This window comes from Phoca vitulina, unplaced genomic scaffold (genome assembly GCF_004348235.1).
Source record: "Phoca vitulina isolate PV1807 unplaced genomic scaffold, GSC_HSeal_1.0 scaffold2, whole genome shotgun sequence".
Taxonomy (NCBI): domain Eukaryota; kingdom Metazoa; phylum Chordata; class Mammalia; order Carnivora; family Phocidae; genus Phoca; species Phoca vitulina.
In genome coordinates, this window is record NW_022589705.1 from 44,687,110 (window position 1) to 44,708,642 (window position 21,533).

At 35.8% G+C, this 21,533-nt stretch overlaps 1 protein-coding gene across 10 annotated transcripts in view; it reads right to left on the reverse strand.

Moving 5' to 3' along the window:
- Window positions 1–21,533, reverse strand: part of LRRC7 (leucine rich repeat containing 7) — a 533,169-nt gene that overhangs the window by 177,405 nt on the left and 334,231 nt on the right. For all 10 annotated transcript variants that reach the window (XM_032426318.1, XM_032426311.1, XM_032426345.1 and 7 more), the window contains one exon: window positions 6,755–6,818. In XM_032426318.1, coding sequence (XP_032282209.1) covers window positions 6,755–6,818 — 64 coding nt within the window. The remainder of the gene's footprint in view (window positions 1–6,754; window positions 6,819–21,533) is intronic.

Genomic DNA, 21,533 nt, shown 5'->3' on the forward strand with positions numbered 1-21,533 from the left:
ATTATTCAGCCATAAAAAAGAAAGAAATCTTGCCATTTGCAACAACATGGATGAAGCTAGAGTTAATGCTAAGTGAAATAAGTCAGTCAGAGAAAGACAAATACCATATGATCTCACTATATGTGGAATTTAAGAAACAAAACAAATGAGCAAAGGGGAAAAAAGAGACAAACCAGGAAACAGACCCTTAACTTTAGAGAACAAACTGATGGTTGCCAGGGGAGAGGTGGATGGGGGGATGGGTAAAATAAGTGATGGGGATTAAAGAGTACACTTATCATGATGAGAGCTGACTAATGTACAGAGCTGCTGAATCACCGTATTGTATACTTGAAACTAGTAGAATATTGTATGTTAACTATACTGTAATTAAAATAAAAAAACTTAATAAAAATAATAAAACAATACATATTTAATATCTTAAAAAAATCCTCTATATAATTTACAGCATTAACAGATGAAGAAGAAAAAATGTTATCATCAGATAAAAATTGTTACAGAGTTTGGCATCTTCTCATGCTAAATTTTCTCAGTAATCTAGAAATAGGAAGGTATATTCTGAACTTAATAAAGAGTATCTATGCAAAACTTATAGTAAAGAATATTCTTAATAACAAAATATTATATGCATTCCTATTAATATCAGAAATCACACAGTAACATTTGCTTCTATTCAACTATTCTCAGATTATTTGATTACCTACATAGAAATCCCTAACCTATAGACAAATTATTTATATCAATAAGAGGGTTTAGCCGGTAGCTAAATATAAATTTAAAAAATCAAGTGGATTATTGTATACCTGCAATAAAACATTGGGGACTATAATTTTTTGAAAATGTACATTTATAACTCCAACAAAATGATAGAGTATTTGGAAATAAACTAAAAATGTGGAAAACCTTTTTTGAAGAAAATTATAAAACTTCACTGAAAGATATTAAAATGGATAAATAAATTGGAGATACGTCATGCATAAAGAGACTCAATATCATAAAAATATCAATTCACCATAAACCAATGAAAATTAATTTATTCTAATTTCTAATAAAATCCCAATGACATTTTTCCCTTTTAAGGACTAATTCTAAAATTTGTACAAAAACTAAATGTCCAGATGCCTAAGTTGTAGAGATTTATTCTATCAGATATCAAAAACATTGTTTGTGCTACTTAAGATGGTGTGGTTTTGGTACCCAGATCATAAACCAGCCAATGAAGAAGGTAACTTATGAATATATGGAAATCATATTTTGTTAAGAGGTCGCACTCATTCAGGGGGAAAGGAAGGACTGTTTATAAATGTTGCTTGGAAAACTATTTTTTCATAAAAAAAATAATACATTCAATGTAAAATAATTAAGCCCAGATGGAAATACACCTGACTATAAATAATGAAACCTTCAAGGTTTTAGAAGAAAACATATGAAAAGATCTATTTGACTTTGGGGAGGCAAGAACTTCTTAAGAAAGACACAAAATACGCTAGGCATAAAAAAAAGTATGCATATTATTACATTACAATTAAGAACCTCAAGTCATCGAGAGACACCAAGAAGAAAGTAAAAAGAAAACTGCAGAGACTGGGAGGAGGCATCGTAGCACATATAACCAACAGAAGATTAGCATCTAGAATATATAATAGATCCCAGTACGTCTACAAGAAAAAGACATCCAATAGATAAATGAGCAAAAATACATAAACAGGCATTTCACAGAAGAGGAAACACAAACTGCCACCAACATATGGAAAAAGCACCAATCTCATGAGGGACCAGGGATAGGCAGATTCAGATCATAATGAGATGCCACTGTCAGCCATTATACTGGAAAAAATATGAAGTCTGACAATATCAAGCGTAGACGAAGATGTGGAGCTTGGGGGCACTTATAAGTGCTGGTAAGTGAGTACAACTGTTTTGAAAAAAAAACCCACATTATTTTTCAAGTTGAATATGTGCACAATTAATGACTGGGAAATTCCACTTCTAAACATAAGCCTTAGGAAAATTCTTGCACATGTGCACTTATAGGAATATTCACAGTAGCAATGTAATAAAAAAACTGGACAAAAATGATTGTGAAGAAAACGTAAGTAAGTTGTAGTATAGTCATATTTCTAGAAAGCCTGAGAACAAGCAAAGCAAAACAGTGTAATATTTAGACATACAAACGTGGGGTATGTTAAACGTAATTTAGGATTGTACTTGTCTCTGGGAATGAGGCAGAATTAGGTAAGAGCCTACAGGTAGCTGTACAGGACTGGTGATACTCTAGTTCACAAAAATATGACAGTGGGTTCACAGGGATGCATTTTAGTATGTTTTGTAACTTAAACATATACTACATATATTGTTTTATATGTATCACATTTGATATAATAAAATTTCAAGCCTCTCTGATTTTATTATTTTCTCTTAAGTTTGAATTTCAATTCACTATTTTTTGGCTATTATTTGACAGTCTTCTTAATTCAGCTGCAGAGAAAGCTTCTAACTCATAATGTTTGTAAAGAATTTATTTGAATTTGATCATCATGCATTAATAGAATAGAATGCACACTATAATTTCAATTTGGTAAACAGAACTATCTCTATAGAAACACATATAACCAGTACGTATTATGTCTCAGTTATAGTGCAATTTCAAATCTCACTTCTCTGACCTCCCTTCACTGGAATAGCAGGAGATCAAGAAATCGGGCCTTTCCTGGGATCCTCCTCCCCAGTTATTCTTTCTAGGAGTGGTTTTGTGGCAGGGAGGGGAGCGGAGACCAGGGAACCTCCCACATAACAAGAGATGCTCCAGTGACCACCGTTCTCTCTGTTCTCCTTCACCACTGCCCACTGTGTCACTCAGACTGCTGTCAGCCCTTTGTGAGCCATGCCTGCCTGCCTGCATTACGTGGCTACACCCTGAACCATGCACAGACTACTCGGCAGTCCACTCTTTGCCTCCTCTGGGCTCAGCTCTTTTCTCTTTCTGGTTTGCAAAGAAGCTTTCTTATTTTGTTTCTTAGAGCTTACTCTTGATGAAGGTTCCCATAGCAGTTTTTGGGGGCTCTGAGTGACACTTTTCTTATTATCTTTCAATACAGGGAAGGGAGAGAAAAGGGAATGAGAGGCTTGGAGCTGGAATCTGGGGCTTGATGCGGGGGATGGACATATGCCCTCACATTGTTTCTGGATCCACGATCCCATCTTCCTCCAGGCTCTGCTGCTCAGTCTGCTTTCTTTTCCAGTATTCTCACTCATGGTGATTTGCTTTCAGGGCCTTCGTTATTTCCACTAACAGTGCAGGATGAATAGGACTCTTAGTCCATTGGACAGCTCTATATACATGTAAAATATATATACCTATCATAGGGCTCCTGGGCCCCATGGCAATCACTGAATCTGTTTTAGTGTCCTTGACCATTCTGCGACTTTGGGAAGCTCCTGATTATTCTGTGACAGTTAGAAGGCTGTCTACCAAGAGTATACAGAGGAGTTTTAAGAATTGATTTATCCAACGCATCAACCTAATATGTCCCATCTCTAACCTGGCCCCGAATAATACTCATTTGATCTAATTAAAAAAATGATGGTGGCAGGGGGAGAATATACCAAAAACATTGAAAGTGGTTATATAAGGGAATGAGATCATGGATGACTTTTACTATAATTTTTACAATTCTTTTAACTTTTTAAATTAAAAAAAATGGATATGTGTTAATTTTATATTGACAAAAATAAGCCATGAAAGAAACAACAATAATAAAAAACTTTTGAGAATCCATTATGTTCTCAGAACTTTGCCTAGTATTTTCTGGTGGTTACTGCTGTTAGAAATGTAAAATAATTCTTTCTGTTTAGAATCTTTCATTATGACAAAGGCAACCTTAAGTAGATCTTTCTACTTCAAACATAATTTAGTGTATTTACATTGAGTCTCAAGAAAGCAAACTTCTGTTCTTTTTATTAGACTTTTACAGTGTAAGTTTTTTTTTGACTTATTATCATCCTCTCTTTAGAATCCATATCTGTCTCTTTAGAATGTCACACAAAATGAATTCTCTAACAGTAATCTCCTAGGTGTCAACACCTAGTTACAGAATGGAACTTATCCCCTTTCCTACACATGACGTTGTTTCTAGAGGCCTCTTATCAAAGCAAATTTTCTTATTTTCTCATTAAAAGTTGTTACTTTCAGGGAAACAACAGCTAGTCCCACACATATGACTAATAAAAGCCAGACATCTGATTAAAAGTGATTGACAGAAATGTGAAATTCCATAATTATACTCCCCAACCCTCCTCCCTGCTGCCAATGCCAAGTAACTCAGTATTATCGAATAAGTGGTCCAGGGACAAATGAAAAACTTTTTTTTAGAGAGACTTGCTTTGTGACTAGCATGGAATACTGGGAGCTCAAAAATAAAAAAATGTTTCTCCTCAATGATGATTTCTTAGATACCGTAAAGCGTAAGTTAAAATAACATGTTTTTTAAGTTTATTTTTACTATGTCTAATTTCAAAAACATATAAATATATCCTATTCATATTTTTGGTCCAAATATTTATAGACTTGATTTCCAAAGTCATATACCTGACAGAATCAAAATTCATAGAAACATATATTGAGTGTTTATTATAGATTCTCTTGCATGGAATTTTCCCAAAAAGCCTATGAGACAGATGACTTTTATACCCTTATTTTATTGAAGAGGACACTGAGGATAGAGAGTGAGCTACAGACCCAAAGATACCCGGCTAGCCAGGGACGGAATTGAGAGTCAAACCTCAGTTGTCTGAATCCACGGTCCATGTTCTTTCAACCACTAGACCTAGCTACTGGGCAGATTGTAGCTTTTTAACAATTGATTTTTAAACTCCCAGTATAAAACAGTTTGCCACAGCTATTCCCTACCCTTATCAACCTATCTACCTACATTATTAATAAGTATCTACCTTAAAAAAGCCCGAGGTACATTGGATTATGTACTGAGTCGTTTTGCCCCCATATCTGTGTTGAGGCCACCTTGCAAACTGCCCTATAACCAAGTTGAGTGCATCGAAAACAGGGCAAACCTGGTGGTGTGATGAAGCAGGTGGAGGGAGGTTCTGAAGTTTATTTTCACTGGGCCTCTCTCAGTTAACACATCATGTGGACCCTCAGAGCCTGCACGTGGGCTATAGGGTCACTATTGGCATTAAGGCTAGTGAGATACCTTCACAACAGAAAGGGGGGGATGGACTGACCAGCCTGATGCTGGAGGGGAGACAGGATAGAGACTAATATAGCTAACAGGCAATGAGAGCTGAGTGGTAGCAATGGGAGCAAGGGGGAGCTGGCCAGTGCTCACCTGAGCCCAAAGAACTGACTATGGTTTCAAAACTCCAGATTTAACACAGGGGGCAGGATCAGCTGCAGACATCAGTCCAGAGGCCAGCCTGTCTGCCAGCACACTTCTGAAAACCGGACTGAGACCAGGGAGTTCCTTTTCTTCAGAAAGACGTATAGCCTCCTTTGCACATGCCCAAATTCCATGTTATGAAGAGAGGCAGGGGAAGGTGCGAAGATACGTGACAGACAGAATTGTTATGCAAGGAGGATGAACACAACCCAAAGGGATCTTGTAACTTCTTAAATCAGACTATACTTTTAATTGCAGAAGACTAAATGTCAGCTTTTACCCTCAAGAAACAGTTGATAGAGGCTGGGATAATGGCCAGATTAGTTATGGTCAAAGTCCAACAAGTTAATTTCTTTGCACATTCAAGATGAAGTATGGATTATACCCTGTACACTGGCATTTACTGAGAATCCCTTTTTTCTAGGCCTGGTACATGCTTTATCTCATTTAATTCTCACGCTAACCCTGTAAAGAAGGAGCCATTAGCATTTCTATCTTAGAGAAACTGAAAAAGAGGCTTAGAGAGGCTAAGTAATTTGCCCAAGGTCACATTGTTAGCAACACAGCTGGGAGAGAACAGTTGATTACTTAATTAAATGTTTTAATTTCAAAATAGTTAAAATATGTTTTAGATTAATTGCATTTTTGAAATTTGAAGATGCTCAAGAGGAGACTTCTGAATTAGAAAGAGTCTGCTTATGAAGGACTATCTGCTTTCTAATTTGCATTTGAGATTTTGGTCTTCAGGCAAATTTTAAAGAAAGCTTAAGCCTGAAAGGAGCAGTCAGAATTCTGTCAATTTTGGCAGCAAGATGGAAATACGTGTTCACTAGAAAGAAACTTTCAGTACAATTGTAAATGGAAGGCCTTTAAACCCTCCTGTTCTCTAAGCATCCTCAAAGGCAGAAGTCTTCAAGGTATGAGCTTTGAGTTAATCAAGTCTTGCTTTAATTCTTGTCCAACGACATAAAAGCTGTGTAAGTTGGTGACCACTTTGAGCTCATTTCCATAAAGTTAACATGGCAACATGGCAAATAAGGGTTAAGTGAGATAATATATATGACACACTGAAGTTGGTGCCTGCTCATAGCTGGTGCTCAAAATTGTCAATTTGCATCTCCTTACCTCCTCCTCTTCTCTCTCTCTCTCTCTCTCCCCTTTTTAGTGAATCTAATACTATCCAGTTCTCTATGGTTTACTATATAGTCAAACAATCACTTTATTTCCTGGGTTTCATTTTGTTTTTATATTTAGAAATGCAAATTTGCACTTGGATAATTTAATACCTGGGGTTATAGAGACAAAATAAATAATCTCCTGGGGTGTATTTATAAAGTTTAAAAAATGCATTCGCTTACCAGCTCACTGAATTCATTATTGCCTAGGTCAAGTCTTTCCAACTGGGCCAGTTTGTGCATTGACCTATAACAGATGGAGAAAAATACTATTGTGAGGCAGTCCATCACACATTGCTCCAAAATACATTCCATTCACCCCCTGTCAGATTTACCTGGCTTTACAGTGCACAGAAATGGGAGTATTTTATAGAGAGGAATAAACGGCAAATATATAATACATGCAAACTGCTACCTGCTTACCATATTTCCAAAAGCCAATCTATGGTGGAAATACAGAGCTGGCTGCTTAACACAAATCCGGGAAGCTTGTAAATATCTATACCAGTAGGAGGTATAGGGTGGGTCCACAACATCTACATTTTTAAGAATCATCACAGATTTGGGAACCAATGGATGAAACCAGTTCTGAGCAAAGCATTCTAAAACCCCACAATATGGCCATCATTTCATCATCAATCTTGTCATTTTCTATTTCCCTACATGAACTTCTGTTATAGACAGACTGTTGTATTCATTGTCTCCTAAAGATACTGGCTGGGATACAGCTCTGTAAAACGGTAAAACCTTGAGCAAGAGTTGGTGCCAAAGGTAGATGTATGTTGGCCAATGCCACATGTAATCAACATTTCTTAAGCCATTCTCAAATACAGTGTGCCATGTAAGAAAAGATAGTGTTTTTCTGAGATCCAAGTTTTTTATCCTCCCACTAACCAGAATGCTATCCTTAAGTCCTGACCATACAGAAATTCTGGAGGCATCATTGACTCAAATCTTAGAAATTTTAGTTCCTTTATCTTTAAAATGGCTACAGTAATTATCTCATAATGTTTTTTTGAACGTTAAAATACTATTATAATCCAGGCACTGTCAGGCACTCAGAAATGCAAAAATGTGTATACCCTTTGTTCATTCAGAAACTGTTATTGAAAGATTATGCACCAGACAATCTTTTGGAGTCTGGAGGACAGCAGTGAACAAAAGGGACAAAAACTCTTACCCAAAAGGACTTCACATTGCACTGGTGGGAGAATTACAATAAATTACAATATAATTAAGTATAAATACTAAAATAATTAAGTATAATAAAATAAAATATTAGAAGGTTATAAGTGCTATGGAGAAATCTTCAGCAGAAGAGGTATATATGAAGAATGGATATAGGGGGTTTGCAATTTTTAATAGGGAGATCCAGGTAAGCCCTTACTAAGAAAATAAAATTTGAGCCGAGACTTAAAGGAAATGAAAGAACATGCTAGTGCATGGACTTTAAAGCAGGAACATGTTGCTTTCTTGAAGACATCCTAGGAGACCGTGTGGCTAAAGCAGAGTGAGGGATGGGGGAGCAAAGAGATGATAATGAGGAGTTAGATAATATGAGGGCTTATAGCCCAATGTTAAGATGTAGGCTTTGATTCTGACTAAGATGGAGGGTCACTAAAAGGTTTTGATCAAGGGTGTGATTGATGTGACTTATTTTAAAAAGATATCTGTGATTGCAGGCTTGTAAATAGACCGAGAAGGACAAAAGTGGAAGGCAGGAGATCAAATAGAAGGCTAATGGAAGAAGCCAAATGAGAGGTAATGGTGGTTTGGAGCAGGGTGGTGCTAGTGAAGGCTTCTGAACATATTTAAGATTAGAGTCAAATGTTTTGTTGCTGAAATGTCTGTGAGGAGTAAGAGAAAGTAGAGTCAAATATAACTAAAAGTGTTTTGGTCTGAGCAACTACAAGGATGAAGTTGTAATTGATGGATAAGGGAGACAGGGTGGAACAGGGTTTTGGGTAGATCAGAGATTTGTTTTTAAATGCTCTCCATCCTACCACCACACCCTCCCCACATACAAAAAAGGTAAATATTCGCAGTGATGGATGTGTTAAGTAACCAGATGGGAGGACTCCTTTCACAATATATGCATACATCAAATAATCACCATATATACTTTGAATACCTTACATTTTATTTGTCCATTATACCACAATAAAATTGAAGAAAAATAAAAGATGTTGAATTTGAAATTTCTATTGTAAAGTCAACTAAAGATGTCAAGCAGGGAGTTATATACACAAACCTAGAGTTTAGGGAAGAAGTCCAGTCAAGAGAGATAATTTGAGCATGGTCAGCAAAGAGACAGCATCAGGTCTTGAGAGTCTGAGATCACTAAGGGACTGAGTGTAAATGAGATGAGAATAGGTCTAAGATGACATGAGGATGAGCCAACAAAGAAGACTGAGAAGTAACAAGGGTCAATCCGAGAGAAACCAGAAGAGTGTGAAGACATGGGAATCAAGTAAAGAAAGTGTTTCAAGGTGAAGCAAGTGACAGATGGTGACAAAAACTGCTGATAGATCTGAGAACTGAGCATTTGATTTAACAACATGAAGATCAATAGTCATTCTGGGAAGATCAGTTTTCTGTTTTAAGCCTTTGCTAATGACATAAATATATTGATTTCCTATTATCTCTCAGGTATTAGGGTTATCAAGATGAAAGGTATTATTCATATTAACAAGTAGCTCATAATCTTGAGAGATATTGCTAAGACAATGGATAGTTTTTTACCCAGTGGAGTAAGTGTTAGAAAATATATGTGTAGGTTTCTAAAGAGCACAGGGAGAGGTACTTTCTCAGTGTTGGGAGTACAAACCTCCACTGATGCTTAATTTTGGAGCATTGATCAGGCTATAGAATCAAAGGAGATGGCCTTTTTTGAAGGAAATGTCAAACGGGTGGGTTGAAAGAGATTATGGCCCATTTCAAGGAACTGTGGGTTAATAAAAACAGTAAGAAAAATAGTAAGAAATAAGAAATAATATGTAGGCAATGGCCATATCATAAAGTCATCCATGTCAAGCCAGGGAGTCTGAGTTTTAACTTGAAGGCAATGGAAGCCTTTAGGATGTAGATTGGAAAGATGTATCAGATTTGTACTTTAGAAAGCTCACTCTGGCAGCTTGGAATGATGTGAGAAATGGGGAGAGGATGTGCTAGCAAAGGGGCCAAATAAGACTGTCCTGAAATGCATGTAAGATATAACTGGGGTCAGAAATAAGATAAAGGCAGTATGGATGGCACTGTGGGCAATGAGAGATGCTCTGGTGAAGACATAGCTTGATAATGATGATGACTGACTGGGTGTGGGACATAAAGGAGAGGAAGGAATTTAAAATAGTTTCTGGATTTAGTACCAGTGTGGGAATATTGGAATGGAATTAAAGTGTGTGTGTGTGTGTGTGTGTGTGTGTGTGTGTGTGTGTGTCTGAGAGAGAGAGAGAGAAAGGTGGGGCGGGGGAGAGAGAATAGAGCTCAGGTAAAAGTCTTGACTGGAAATAAAAATTAAAAAATAAATAGGGGATATTTTTTGTCTATTCCACCTGAAAATTATCCCCCTTTTTAAGCTCACATACCATTTGTTTTCTTTTTCATGATTTACTTGATATTTACCACTTGCTTCCTTGAACTGTCAGTTTTTTTCATATGTATATGCCTCCTTTTTCCACTCAGATCTTAAAATATGTTTCAAGATGACCAGAAGGGCCTCTGTGGGACCACCAGTCCAAAGATGGTTTTGAAACTGTGGCCAGCATTGTTAGAAGAACATCTGCCTCACCTCTTGCCAAATCTATACCACTGAACAGGTGCTTCTAGGAAAGGGGATGGTAGTGGCTGGGCCCCATGAAAAGAGAATTAGATTTTCTTCTGAGCCTGGGAATATTGAGGAATGGCAAGTTCTTGCAAATCTTGTTCCTAGAGTACACAGCCCAACAAGAAAATGATGAGCACCAAAGCCTTGAGAGCCAAGGTGAAGGACCAAGTGGCCAGGTGTGGCAAGTGAATGAGAAATAATCATAGGAGTAGCAGAACCACCTGCATTTGCCTTAACCATGTAGCCTTAGGCAACAAATATTCTAGTGAGAACCACCATGAGCTGAAGACCAGAGGCCTTTCCACAATTTTCTGGATTTATGAATTCTGTAGTTCTCACTGATTCCCAAGGAAAGGATCACATAAGCCTGAGAATAAATTTTTTTCCCAGACTTAGTAGTGGAGAACCAAGACAAAATTAATTTTATTAAATGAAGAAATGGGGATGTCTTATACCTGAGTGTCCTAAAACAAATTTTATTAATTCTAGGATGTATATTTTCTCTATGCTAAATATTAGTGACTTCTTAAATCATCCCTTGTGTGTTAGGATTTCCAGGCCCCTAAACACTAGGATTATCTTAATCAATGTTTCTTGTCCAAAACAGGGCCAGGTCCAAATCTGGCACCTCTGTTTTTGTAAGTAAAGCTTTATTGGAACACAGCCATGTCTATTTGTTAACATATTATCTATGGCTGTTTTTCACCGCAACAGTGGAATTGAGTAGTTGAGACAGAGATCATATGGACCACAGAACCCAAAACATTTCCTATTTCTGAGGGCCAGGTGGCACTCAGAATTGAACACTATTCTCTAGATGAGGGCTGACTAAGACAATGTATAAAAAAAATATTATTTCTTATGTGTATCAGGGTAGTTTAAGTTTGGTTTCTTTTGTGAAGTGATAGTCTCTATCTCACTGCTAAGCATTTTTCTCTTCCCATGCTAGTCTTAGGCTACTACTTCTGAAACCCTTGGTTCATAAATTCATACCTAGAAACCATATTTTAAATGTGTAACCTGGGTTCCTACCATTCCTTTGCCATTCTTCTGAATGGGCAACATTTTTCCTTTTGCTTGTTCTGGTACAACAAAAAAAGGCTTCCCCATGAGGTTTTCTGAACTTTTCCTGAAGCTTATTTAAGTTCTGTTATGTAAAATAGCATTTCTTTTATCTTAATTTTATCTCATTTTATTTTTTCTGATTTTCATTTCCATCGATGTTTATTACTGTTACCAAAGTTTCCTTCCATCATTATGTTCTTCTGTTTTTGAGTTGTCTTTCCAACATATGATTTCTTACATTTTATATATTTAAAATTATTATATTCTTACTTCTGCTTTTTGAAGTTATCATTCAATATTAGTTCTTACATTTTTATACCTTTAAAATTGACTGCCTCTACCCACAAGATTTTAGACAGTCCATGACATGGCCTACTGCTTTTCTTGTTCATGTGCTAGTTAGTAAACTATAATTGTTCTGTCAAATTGTCCAACAAATGTTCCTTTTAGCTTAATGTATGTAATAGGTTTTAAATTTCATCAGGATATAAACAAGTAAGATTTGTGAGAAAAATAAAATAGAATCCACGGAATTTGGTGTTTGTGATGTTCTTTGTTAGTACTCATTCATTCACTTAAGTTTGTGCTTCTTACGGCAGGCACCATGTGGACATAGGAGTTACCAAGATTTCTGGGATGCAGGGTTTCTCAACTTGGCACTACTAACATTTTGGACAGGTAAATTCTTTGATACAGGGGCCTACTGTGTGTACTATAGAATGTTTATCACATCCTACACAGTCTCTACTCCAGAAAGACTTATTTTCTAAATGGGGATGACCTTTAAAAAAATAATTAGTTCACAGGGTGATAAGTGCTAAAGCAAAAATATGTATAGATTGCCATAGGAGCTCAGAGGAAGGAACATCTAATAGTTTAGTAATTAGAGAAAGCTTTAAGAAGAGGTGACATTTCATCTGGGTTTTGGAGAACTTTGCTATATGAATCATATCTATTTACCTATGTGAAAAGAAACAATGAAAATACTAAAAGAGCACATCTAAAGGTGAGGTTCTGAGATTGTAGCTTAAATCCACAATATTAACATGTATCCTTGAAGGATATAAAAGATTTTGGTCCAAAGAAACTCTAAAAATTCCCATTGCAATTTGTTGCAGGAAACCCTATTGCCCTACCCTCCCGGCTGACAAGGGGATTTCTAGGATGCAGCTATCTTGTGCCCTGAGGGATGGTTAGCAGCATATCAGCAGCACTCTCTGCAGTTTTCACGACCAACATATTTCCACACATTGTCAAATGTTCCCTGGTTGGCGACGCAGGGTGAGGTTGGGGGGTGGGAATCATCTCTAGGTGAGATCCGCCATGCAAGAGGAATAATTCAGGCCTTTATCTCCTCTCCTTACTGATTAGTGGGAGGGTGAGCATCTTACTTTCATTTGTTTACCTCCTTACTCTACCAGTGGGTTCCCATGTGGGCTGTCCTTATGCGATTCACACCAGCCTGCTTGAGGGATGCACTCATTTGACTATGCTCCTTCCTTACCATAAGCACCTGTGGGTCAGGGGGGCCTATCTCTCCATCCCCACCGGGGAATCCAGCTGGTGTGATTTCCCCTTACAAATGGCTGGCCTTGAAGACATGATCGCCACCGTAGGTGAGAGAGCAAATGTTAGGACTTGGTCACAAGTTTGGGCCACGTTCTCTGACAATCAAATGCTGACAATTTGATCTTCATCTGCCTGAATCAGATATCTTGCTGATTATTTAGATTCATTTATAAGTTCACCTAGTAATTTAAAGGTGCAAGTTCCAATGTAATTGGTTGTATTAAATAATGTTAACAAGCTATGGTCATATTATATAAATAAAAATTATAGAAATGTTTAAATTTCTATGATTGTTACTTTTATCATTGTTATTTCTCTTGATTATAATGTTCTTCCCCTAAATCTTCCAAAAGCTGGTTGCTTTTCTTCAACTCTGCTGATTTGTTTTCTCCTCACAATAGTCCATTCCCCATTACCCAAAATAAAATCTCCTTTGCACCTTCACCTTCTATGTTATTTTCCTGTTTCATTTTATTCTTAACACTTACTACTGAAAATATTTATTATTTAATTAAATACTTTATTTATTTTGTTTAGTTAAATATTTAATACTGAAAATTAAAATCTTTTTTGTTTGCTTACTAATTATTTTTACCCTGCTAGATTAAAACACCATGAAAGCAAGTAACTTGTCAGTCTTATTCACAGCATAAATAGCTTTTCAGTCAGTGTTGTTTAATGAAGACATTCACCCATGCATGAATGAATGTTTCTTTATCAGCAAGAGGTTTGAATTCTAGAATATTTACAAAGACAAACCGCTCAATTTTTATCAGGTACCTACAATTGATTAACAGTTGCCAAGGAAGCAGCTACAATTAATTAAAGTTGCCTAGGAGATATCCTGATAGGCCTGTTTCAATAAATACTGTAATGAACATACATTAGCTCATTTATTATGAACTATACATGATGATAAAAAGAGATAAAGCTGACATTCACTAGTCTCTGGATATCTAAATCTTGTGTTACATTGACCTAAGGACATTTTTAAGAATAATTTTTTTTGAAATTCAAATAATAAAAAAATATTCTGTGAAATGTTTAGGTAAGTTTTTTGCACTATTGAATATCTGAAACCTAACAACAAAACTATGAATGTGGAGTACTTGAGGGCATGGACTCTGGATTCAGACTACCTGGGTCTGAATCCTGATTCTACCACTCACTAGTTGTTTGATTTTGAACAAATTAAAGCACATCTTTGCACCTCAGTGCTCTCATCTGTAAGTAGAATGATAATAAGAATCCCTACTTCATGGAGTTGTGATGATTAAAATAGCTAATGTAGGAAAAGCACATAGATAGTGCCTGATATGTGGTAAATGCTCTATAAGAGTTAGCTATTAAAATGTTAGGGAAGGCTTTCAGAGTTGGAAATAACTTAAGAGATTTTCTAGGTCAGAGTTTTCTAAAGTTTTCTTAAGCATTTATAAATGTTGCATCATTTTAAAAAATTTTCAGATGGCCAGTACATTTTGGCAAAGCTTGCTAAAAATGTAAAATGGAGTATATCTTAAAATCTGGGATTGTGATACCTCCAGGATTTTTTATAATTCCAGTAAAATTAATGGACAGTGTTATATTAGTTGCAGGTGTACAATATAGTGATTCAACAATTCTATACATTACTCTGTGCTCATCGTAAGTGTGCTCTTAATCCCCCTTCCCTATTTCACCCATCCCCCTTTCCTCTGGTAACCACTGGTTTGTTCTGTACATTTAAGAATCTGTTTTGCCTCTTTTTTTTCTCTATTTCTTGAATTCTACATACAAGTGAAATCCTATGGTATTTATCTTTCTCTGACTGATTTATTTCACTGATACCTCCAGTTTTGTTCTTCCTTTTTAAGATCGTTTTGGCTATTTGAGGTCTTTTGTGGTTCCATACAAATTTTAAGATCATTTGTTCCAGTTCTGTGAAAAATCCTATTGGTATTCTGATAAGGATTGCATTAAATCTGTAGATTACTTTGGGTAGTATGGACATTTTAACAACATTTGTTCTCCCAATCCATGAGCATGGACTATCCTTCCATGTGTTTATGTCATCTTTAATTTATTTCATCAATGTTTTTATAGTTTTCAATGTACAGATTGTTTCCTTCCTTGGTTAAGTTTATTTCCAGGTATTTTATTATTTTGGTGCAATTGTAAATGGGATTGTTTTCTTAATTTCTCTTTCTGCTACTTCATTATAATGTATAGAAATGCAACAGATTTCTGTATATTGTTTTTGTATCCTGTGACTTTCCTGAAATCATTTATCAATTCTACTAGTTTTTCAGAGACTTTAGGGCTTCTTATATATTATATCATGTAATCTGCAAATAGTGGAAGTTTTACATCTTACTTGCAGTACTTCTCAAGTGAAATATACAAAGGTTCATTGTGATTCTCTAACAGATGCAACTAATTTAGACTTCTTCCTGTCTATGTGACCAAGGGACATTTATTTTTTTCTTTCCTACAGACTAGGAGCACACTTTGAAAAACTTCTTTTTGCAGATGATGAAATTGAATTCTTGTCCATGAAAACACAGGCCTAGGCATATTTAAATAACATATTAGAATATTTAAATGTGATCAGAACATCCTCATTTGTCTGCTTGAAATTCTGACCTGTTAGGCTCTGTACCTCAGCTCCCAATATTCACTTTAGGCTCTTCTTCCATTTATGACTATTTCGGATATAGTTCTCTGGCCTGACTTACATATTTCCCTTAAAGACCATGCTGTTTCTTGCCATTTGACCTTATGCACCACAACCTCGGTAAAGGGAAATATTCACTTCTTACTAGAGGAGAACTGCTGACTTGTTTAAGGTCCCATAGACAGTTATTAAAAAGGCTGACTAAGAATGATTAAGAGTAATTCTTTACCCAGCACTGGCCAGCCATCTATATGTGGCCTGAAATGTTTAGATTGATTGTTGTTTAAAGATGAACGTTTTTATGAAAAGCATGTGCTCTACAGCTCACCATAGTCTATGCCGGGGGCCACAAACTTTTTCTGTGAAGGGCCAGATTGGAAGTGTTTCAGACCCTGCAGTCCATATGATCTCTGTTTCAACTACTGATTTCTGCCATTGTAGTGCAAAAGTAGCCACAGATAATATGTTAACACATGGACATGGCTGTGTTTCAATAAAGCTTTATTTACAAAAAACAGGGATGCCAGATTTGGACAATAAGCCACGGTTTCCCAACCCCTGGTCTATATCACTCTTTAAAATCTCACATCTAGATGGCTTTATGGGTTTACAATTTAATTCTGGTCTCTAAAAACAGTGAAGTTTTCAAACCCTTGAATATAGCTATAATAAGATAAATTAAGAACTGAGAATATTAGGGAATTTCCATTAGATAACTATTTATATTCATTAACTATTTGAAATTCTCATTTCTTAGGGTACATGCTATTGCAATCCAGGGACATTTGTTCTTAATACTGTTGTATTTATGAAAATTAAATCCTTACTAGCATGTTATTCCTTTATAGAATTTACCCAATTGCAAATCTGGAAAAAGATTCCATCTGGAATGGAATTTTCCAATGATGGAAAATAATGAAATATCTTGGTACATCTGCATACAATGCATGATTTTCTTTTTATCAGATGCAGAGGTTTTATTTATTTAAATGTACAATTACCACACTACATCAAAAACTAATGATGTAATGTATGGTGATTAACATAACATAATAATAAAAAAAATAAAGAAAGAAAGAAAAGAAAAAAAAATGTACAATTACCCCACTGAAGCCACATAAAGTTGGCAGGACTATTGTTTCCCCATAAATTCCCAATGTAGTAACTTAGGTTTGCTGACTCTTGCAGAATTCTGCCAATTTTTGGCATGGGTTTATGCATTCCAGCTTTTAACTTGTCTTTCAAATGTGCTCACTCTAATTAGTGGTTATTCATGGCACAAGCATAGGAACTCCTCTCACTTATTAATGTCCGATGTTTCTCTCTTAGTAAAACTTAGGGAAAGAAAATATTGCCTTTCCATTTTGTTTAATCTGTGTCTTACATTTAATGAACATTTGTATTTTATAATTTAGACCTGCCAAGTTTGCCACATTATCATGTTCTTCCCTTGTTAATGATTTCTTTTTAAATGACCCTCATATTATACATTTTTGAAAAAAAAAATCATTCTTATAGCACAGGTACTAAGCACTAGAAGGCCCAGGAATTGATATTCTTTAGAAATGCAACTATGGACACAACTTATTTTGAGGAAAGATAAACTTATTATCTTTACAAATCAGGAAAAATTAAAATATAGTGTCTGATGGCAGAAAAAAACAGAATTTCTATGATCAAATGTTTTATATAAAAATTCTGCCTTAATTATTACTATACCTTAAACCAGTGTCACAGCTACAATTTTTATTGGTCCCCAACATTTCAATTCAACTGCCTCCTAAGAACAAGAACAACAAAATGCTAAACTGGCTTCCTGGAATCTTCCAGACGGGTATGTAGCCAAACTAAACATCTATTACTTTGTCAAAGAATATTGGGAAGACAATTTTTTAGACAAGTTTGTTAATGCTTCTCATTTAGGATATTCTTCCCTACAGTATATAAATTATTAGAATAAGCATTTAAAATATGTAATTTACATAAAGCTGTCACATATTTTGAGTATATCCTTTGGAAATATATTTTCCTTTTAACCATTTAACATTTAAAGGCTTGTGTTGATTTTATGATGTCTTATTGGAAAAATTCTCCTTCTTGTAAATACTTATCTCTATTTTTGTGCAGAACATGACAGAAAGATTCTGAATGAAGAAATAAACCCTTAAGTAACCTCTCAAGAATACTTCTATATAGTAAGATACACTTGTACAGTGAAATAAAGTGAAAAACAGAACTATAAGGACAGCAACTGGGTATATAGGACAAATTCTGCATTGCTCCTTTCACTGAAAGGTCTGCTTAGGTAAAGGAGAAGCCCACATTTCATTCTTCTTTCTCTCTACAGTCTGCTTGGATTTATAACCAGAACTAATCATTCATTCACTCTTTACATGAATTTTCCCACTGGCCAAAAATTATTGTGTATTCCTAACTCATGACAATGCAGAAATATGTAATTACACTTCTAAGGCTTTTTGAGCTCTTTGTGTGTGGTGGGAGGAAGGTGCCTTAATATAAGCGGGAACTATGACAATTATCTCTGTGGATGGCTACCTGCTGGAACTGACACTTTCTAGTTTGCACTGCAGCAGTCCAATCAAATTGTTATGGAGAACAGAATCAGCTATGAGGATGCTCATTTTCACTACCATATATTGCAACCTACATTGTATGGTTATAAAGAGATTTTGAATGCTACTGAAAAAATACTTAGGTTTAAACTATTTTAAAACTCTTATAGATAACTGAGCATGGAACAACAACAATGACAAGTTTTTCCTAAGATATTTCTTTAACACATACACATGTGCGTGCCTTGCGTGCGCGTGCGCACACACACACACACACAATCACACACAATTCAGACTCATAGTTTCCTAGCTATACTTCATAGAAAAATTTATCACTGGTTACACTGGGCTTTCTAAATATTAATTCATGTACTTTTATATAAATTTGGCCTGAGATTATTGATACCCTAACTGATGTATAATATGGATGGATGCAACTCTGTCACTAAGGTGTCAGAGAATTTGAACTTTAGAGGATAAAAGCCTTTGAAAATAATCTGCCGCATTAGCCATGGCTGGCCAATGTTCCCAGACAACTGTCATTTCCCTCCCCTTTCTTCCTTGCCGGCAGTATGTGCTCTGCATCAGAGACTGGAAATGCCAGATAGCCACTAGGCACACCTCTTTTGAAGCTAGGACATGAACACATGACTCAGTTTTGGTCATTAGATCAGGAAGAGGAGGAGGAGAGATTCTGGGGTTGATTGATGAAGGAGATTCTGAGAAAAATTTTCCTCTTTGATTTAAGAGGGGGGGGCATGGGACTTTTTTTCCCCTGTCCCCTTTATTCCTCATTTTTCATGGTTGGTTAGGAACGTGATGTCTAGAGTTGCAGCACACACTGTGCAACCATATGAGGTAACAAATCCAAGGATGAAAGCCAGTGTGCTGGGGAGACAGCAGAGAAAAATGCAAAACGCCCAGGCCTTTGATAAAATCATTGTTACTGAAACCAACTTCAAAACTGCTTACCCTGAGACTTTGTTATAAGCAACAATGTACCTACTATTCAAGGAGTCACTTTTATTCAGAATTCTGTTTCTTATAGCTAAAAGTATACTTTCTACTACACTCATTCTACCCTTCTAGTGTTTGGGAAATCATGAGATAAGTACATTTTAAATGATTTTAAAAGAAATAGAAAGTATAAAGGAAAATATTTGCATGGGTTTATATGTTGATCATAAGGTTAAAAAAACATTTCTACAAATCATTTAGGGTTTAGGGTAGTTGATAATTTTCTTCCTGCATTTGACCTCAATATTCTAGTTTTCCATTTTGACAATTTCATTTTCATAAAGTATTCTGTGTATTTGGGTGTGATGTCTGATGTTTATAATTTCTGCTTTTCAGAAGCCATGACTGTGATTCTACATATATTCTTTTCTTTTACTTTTTATTACTTTACAGTTTCAGGACTCAGGTAAAGATGTTAATATTTTTCAAGTCTGTATTCCCCTTCTTTTTTTTTTTTTTTTTTAAAGATTTTATTTATTTATCTGACAGAGACAGACACATTGAGAGAGGGAACACAAGCAGTGGGAGCGAGAGAGGGAGAAGCAGGCTTCCTGCGGAGCATGGAGCCCGACGCGGGGCTCGATCCCAGGACCCTGGGATCATGACCTGAGCTGAAGGCAGACGCTTAACGACTGAGCCACCCAGGCACCCCCCTTCTTTTTTATAGTTATTATATCTTCAAAGAAAATTATTCCATAAATCATTTTCTCTACGTTCAATTTCTCCTTAAAATAATATGTGCCTCAGACTCAACTAGATATTTCTTTTTTGTAAAGTTATTCCTAGAGTCTTCCCTTACCATGTGAATGCTAAAACTTTTATTAGTGGTATATTCTTTGGTAGTGGTCTATCAATACACAGAAGTAAAATAAGATTTTATTTAATAATTGGAATGATGTGTGCTTTCAGCTGTAGAGTAAACTTAAAATAGCAATCTGAGAACAAATATCACTTAGGATGACTTTCTGGTCGGCCTTCACCAGGAATAATTTTTCCTTCCATGGATGTAACTTGACATAAAGATTATCATGCTAAAATATGATTATGACAATCAGCACTTAGAAGTTGTGAAATAAGGTATAATAGGATAGCTATCAGAAATAAAGGACTAGAAATAACAATGGGTAAGAAATCTATTCTAAATGAGACTACTGTGAAATTTGCCTCATAATGGAAACTCATTTCAATCAAAGAACTGTAAAAGACACTGAAGTCTAATTGCATTTCTTCTTTTGGTTAATTATACTTATATAAAGTAAATCTAAATCTTGCTTTGAAATAGTCATAGGTTCAGCCATTGCTTCTCCACATACTCTCAATAAAAATTATATTTCTGGGGGCACCTGGGTGGCTCAGTCATTAAGCGTCTGCCTTCGGCTCAGGTCATGATCTCCAAGGTCCTGGGATCGAGCCCCGCATTGGGCTCCCTCCTCCATGGGGAGCCTGCTTCTCCCTCTCCCACTCCCCCCTGCTTGCGTTCTTCTCTCACTGTGTCTCTCTCTGTCAAATAAATAAATAAAATCTATAAAAAACTTGTATTTCTGAGCCTGAATTTTATTGAGGAAAGAGTAACTTTTTGTCAACATGACAAAACACTTATCTAATTGTCCAAAGAAGAAGAAAGGCCTAATTCTTCATATCACCGTTATCATTTTAAACAAAGTAAGTTTATTATCTAAACTCTTTACTTTTGTACTACACTGATACTTCACTCTACAAATTTTCTGTAAATTAAGCTTTTAAATTCATTACACAAATAATTCTTTCTTTAATGTAACAAACATCTACTGAGCACGTATCAGATGTTGGCTAAGGGCTGGGGCTATGATGTGATTGTTGCCTTCATGTACCTCACAACCCAATGGAATGATAATTAAAGCTTACAATTATTTACATTAGTTCTGTTCTTATAAGCTACATTACTAGTTACACTATTAGTTACAATTAGTTGCATTATTATTAACAATAATAACGGATACTGTGAGTTTTTAATTATGTGTGAGAGTGATTCGAGGATTAAGAAAACAAACACAATCACTGCCCTGATGGAGCTTACATCCTCTCAGAAAATTCAGAAGTAAAGTGATTATGAAATTAATATATTAATGCATTAAGCCCGGGATTCATGCTACCCAGAAGATGGCAAAGAATGCTATGGGAACTTGTAAATCAGGGCCCGACCTAGAGATAACTTCATGTCAGGTAATACCGGAATTGGGGTTTAAGAGAAGAGTTTGCAGATGGAGAAGGCAGAAAGGA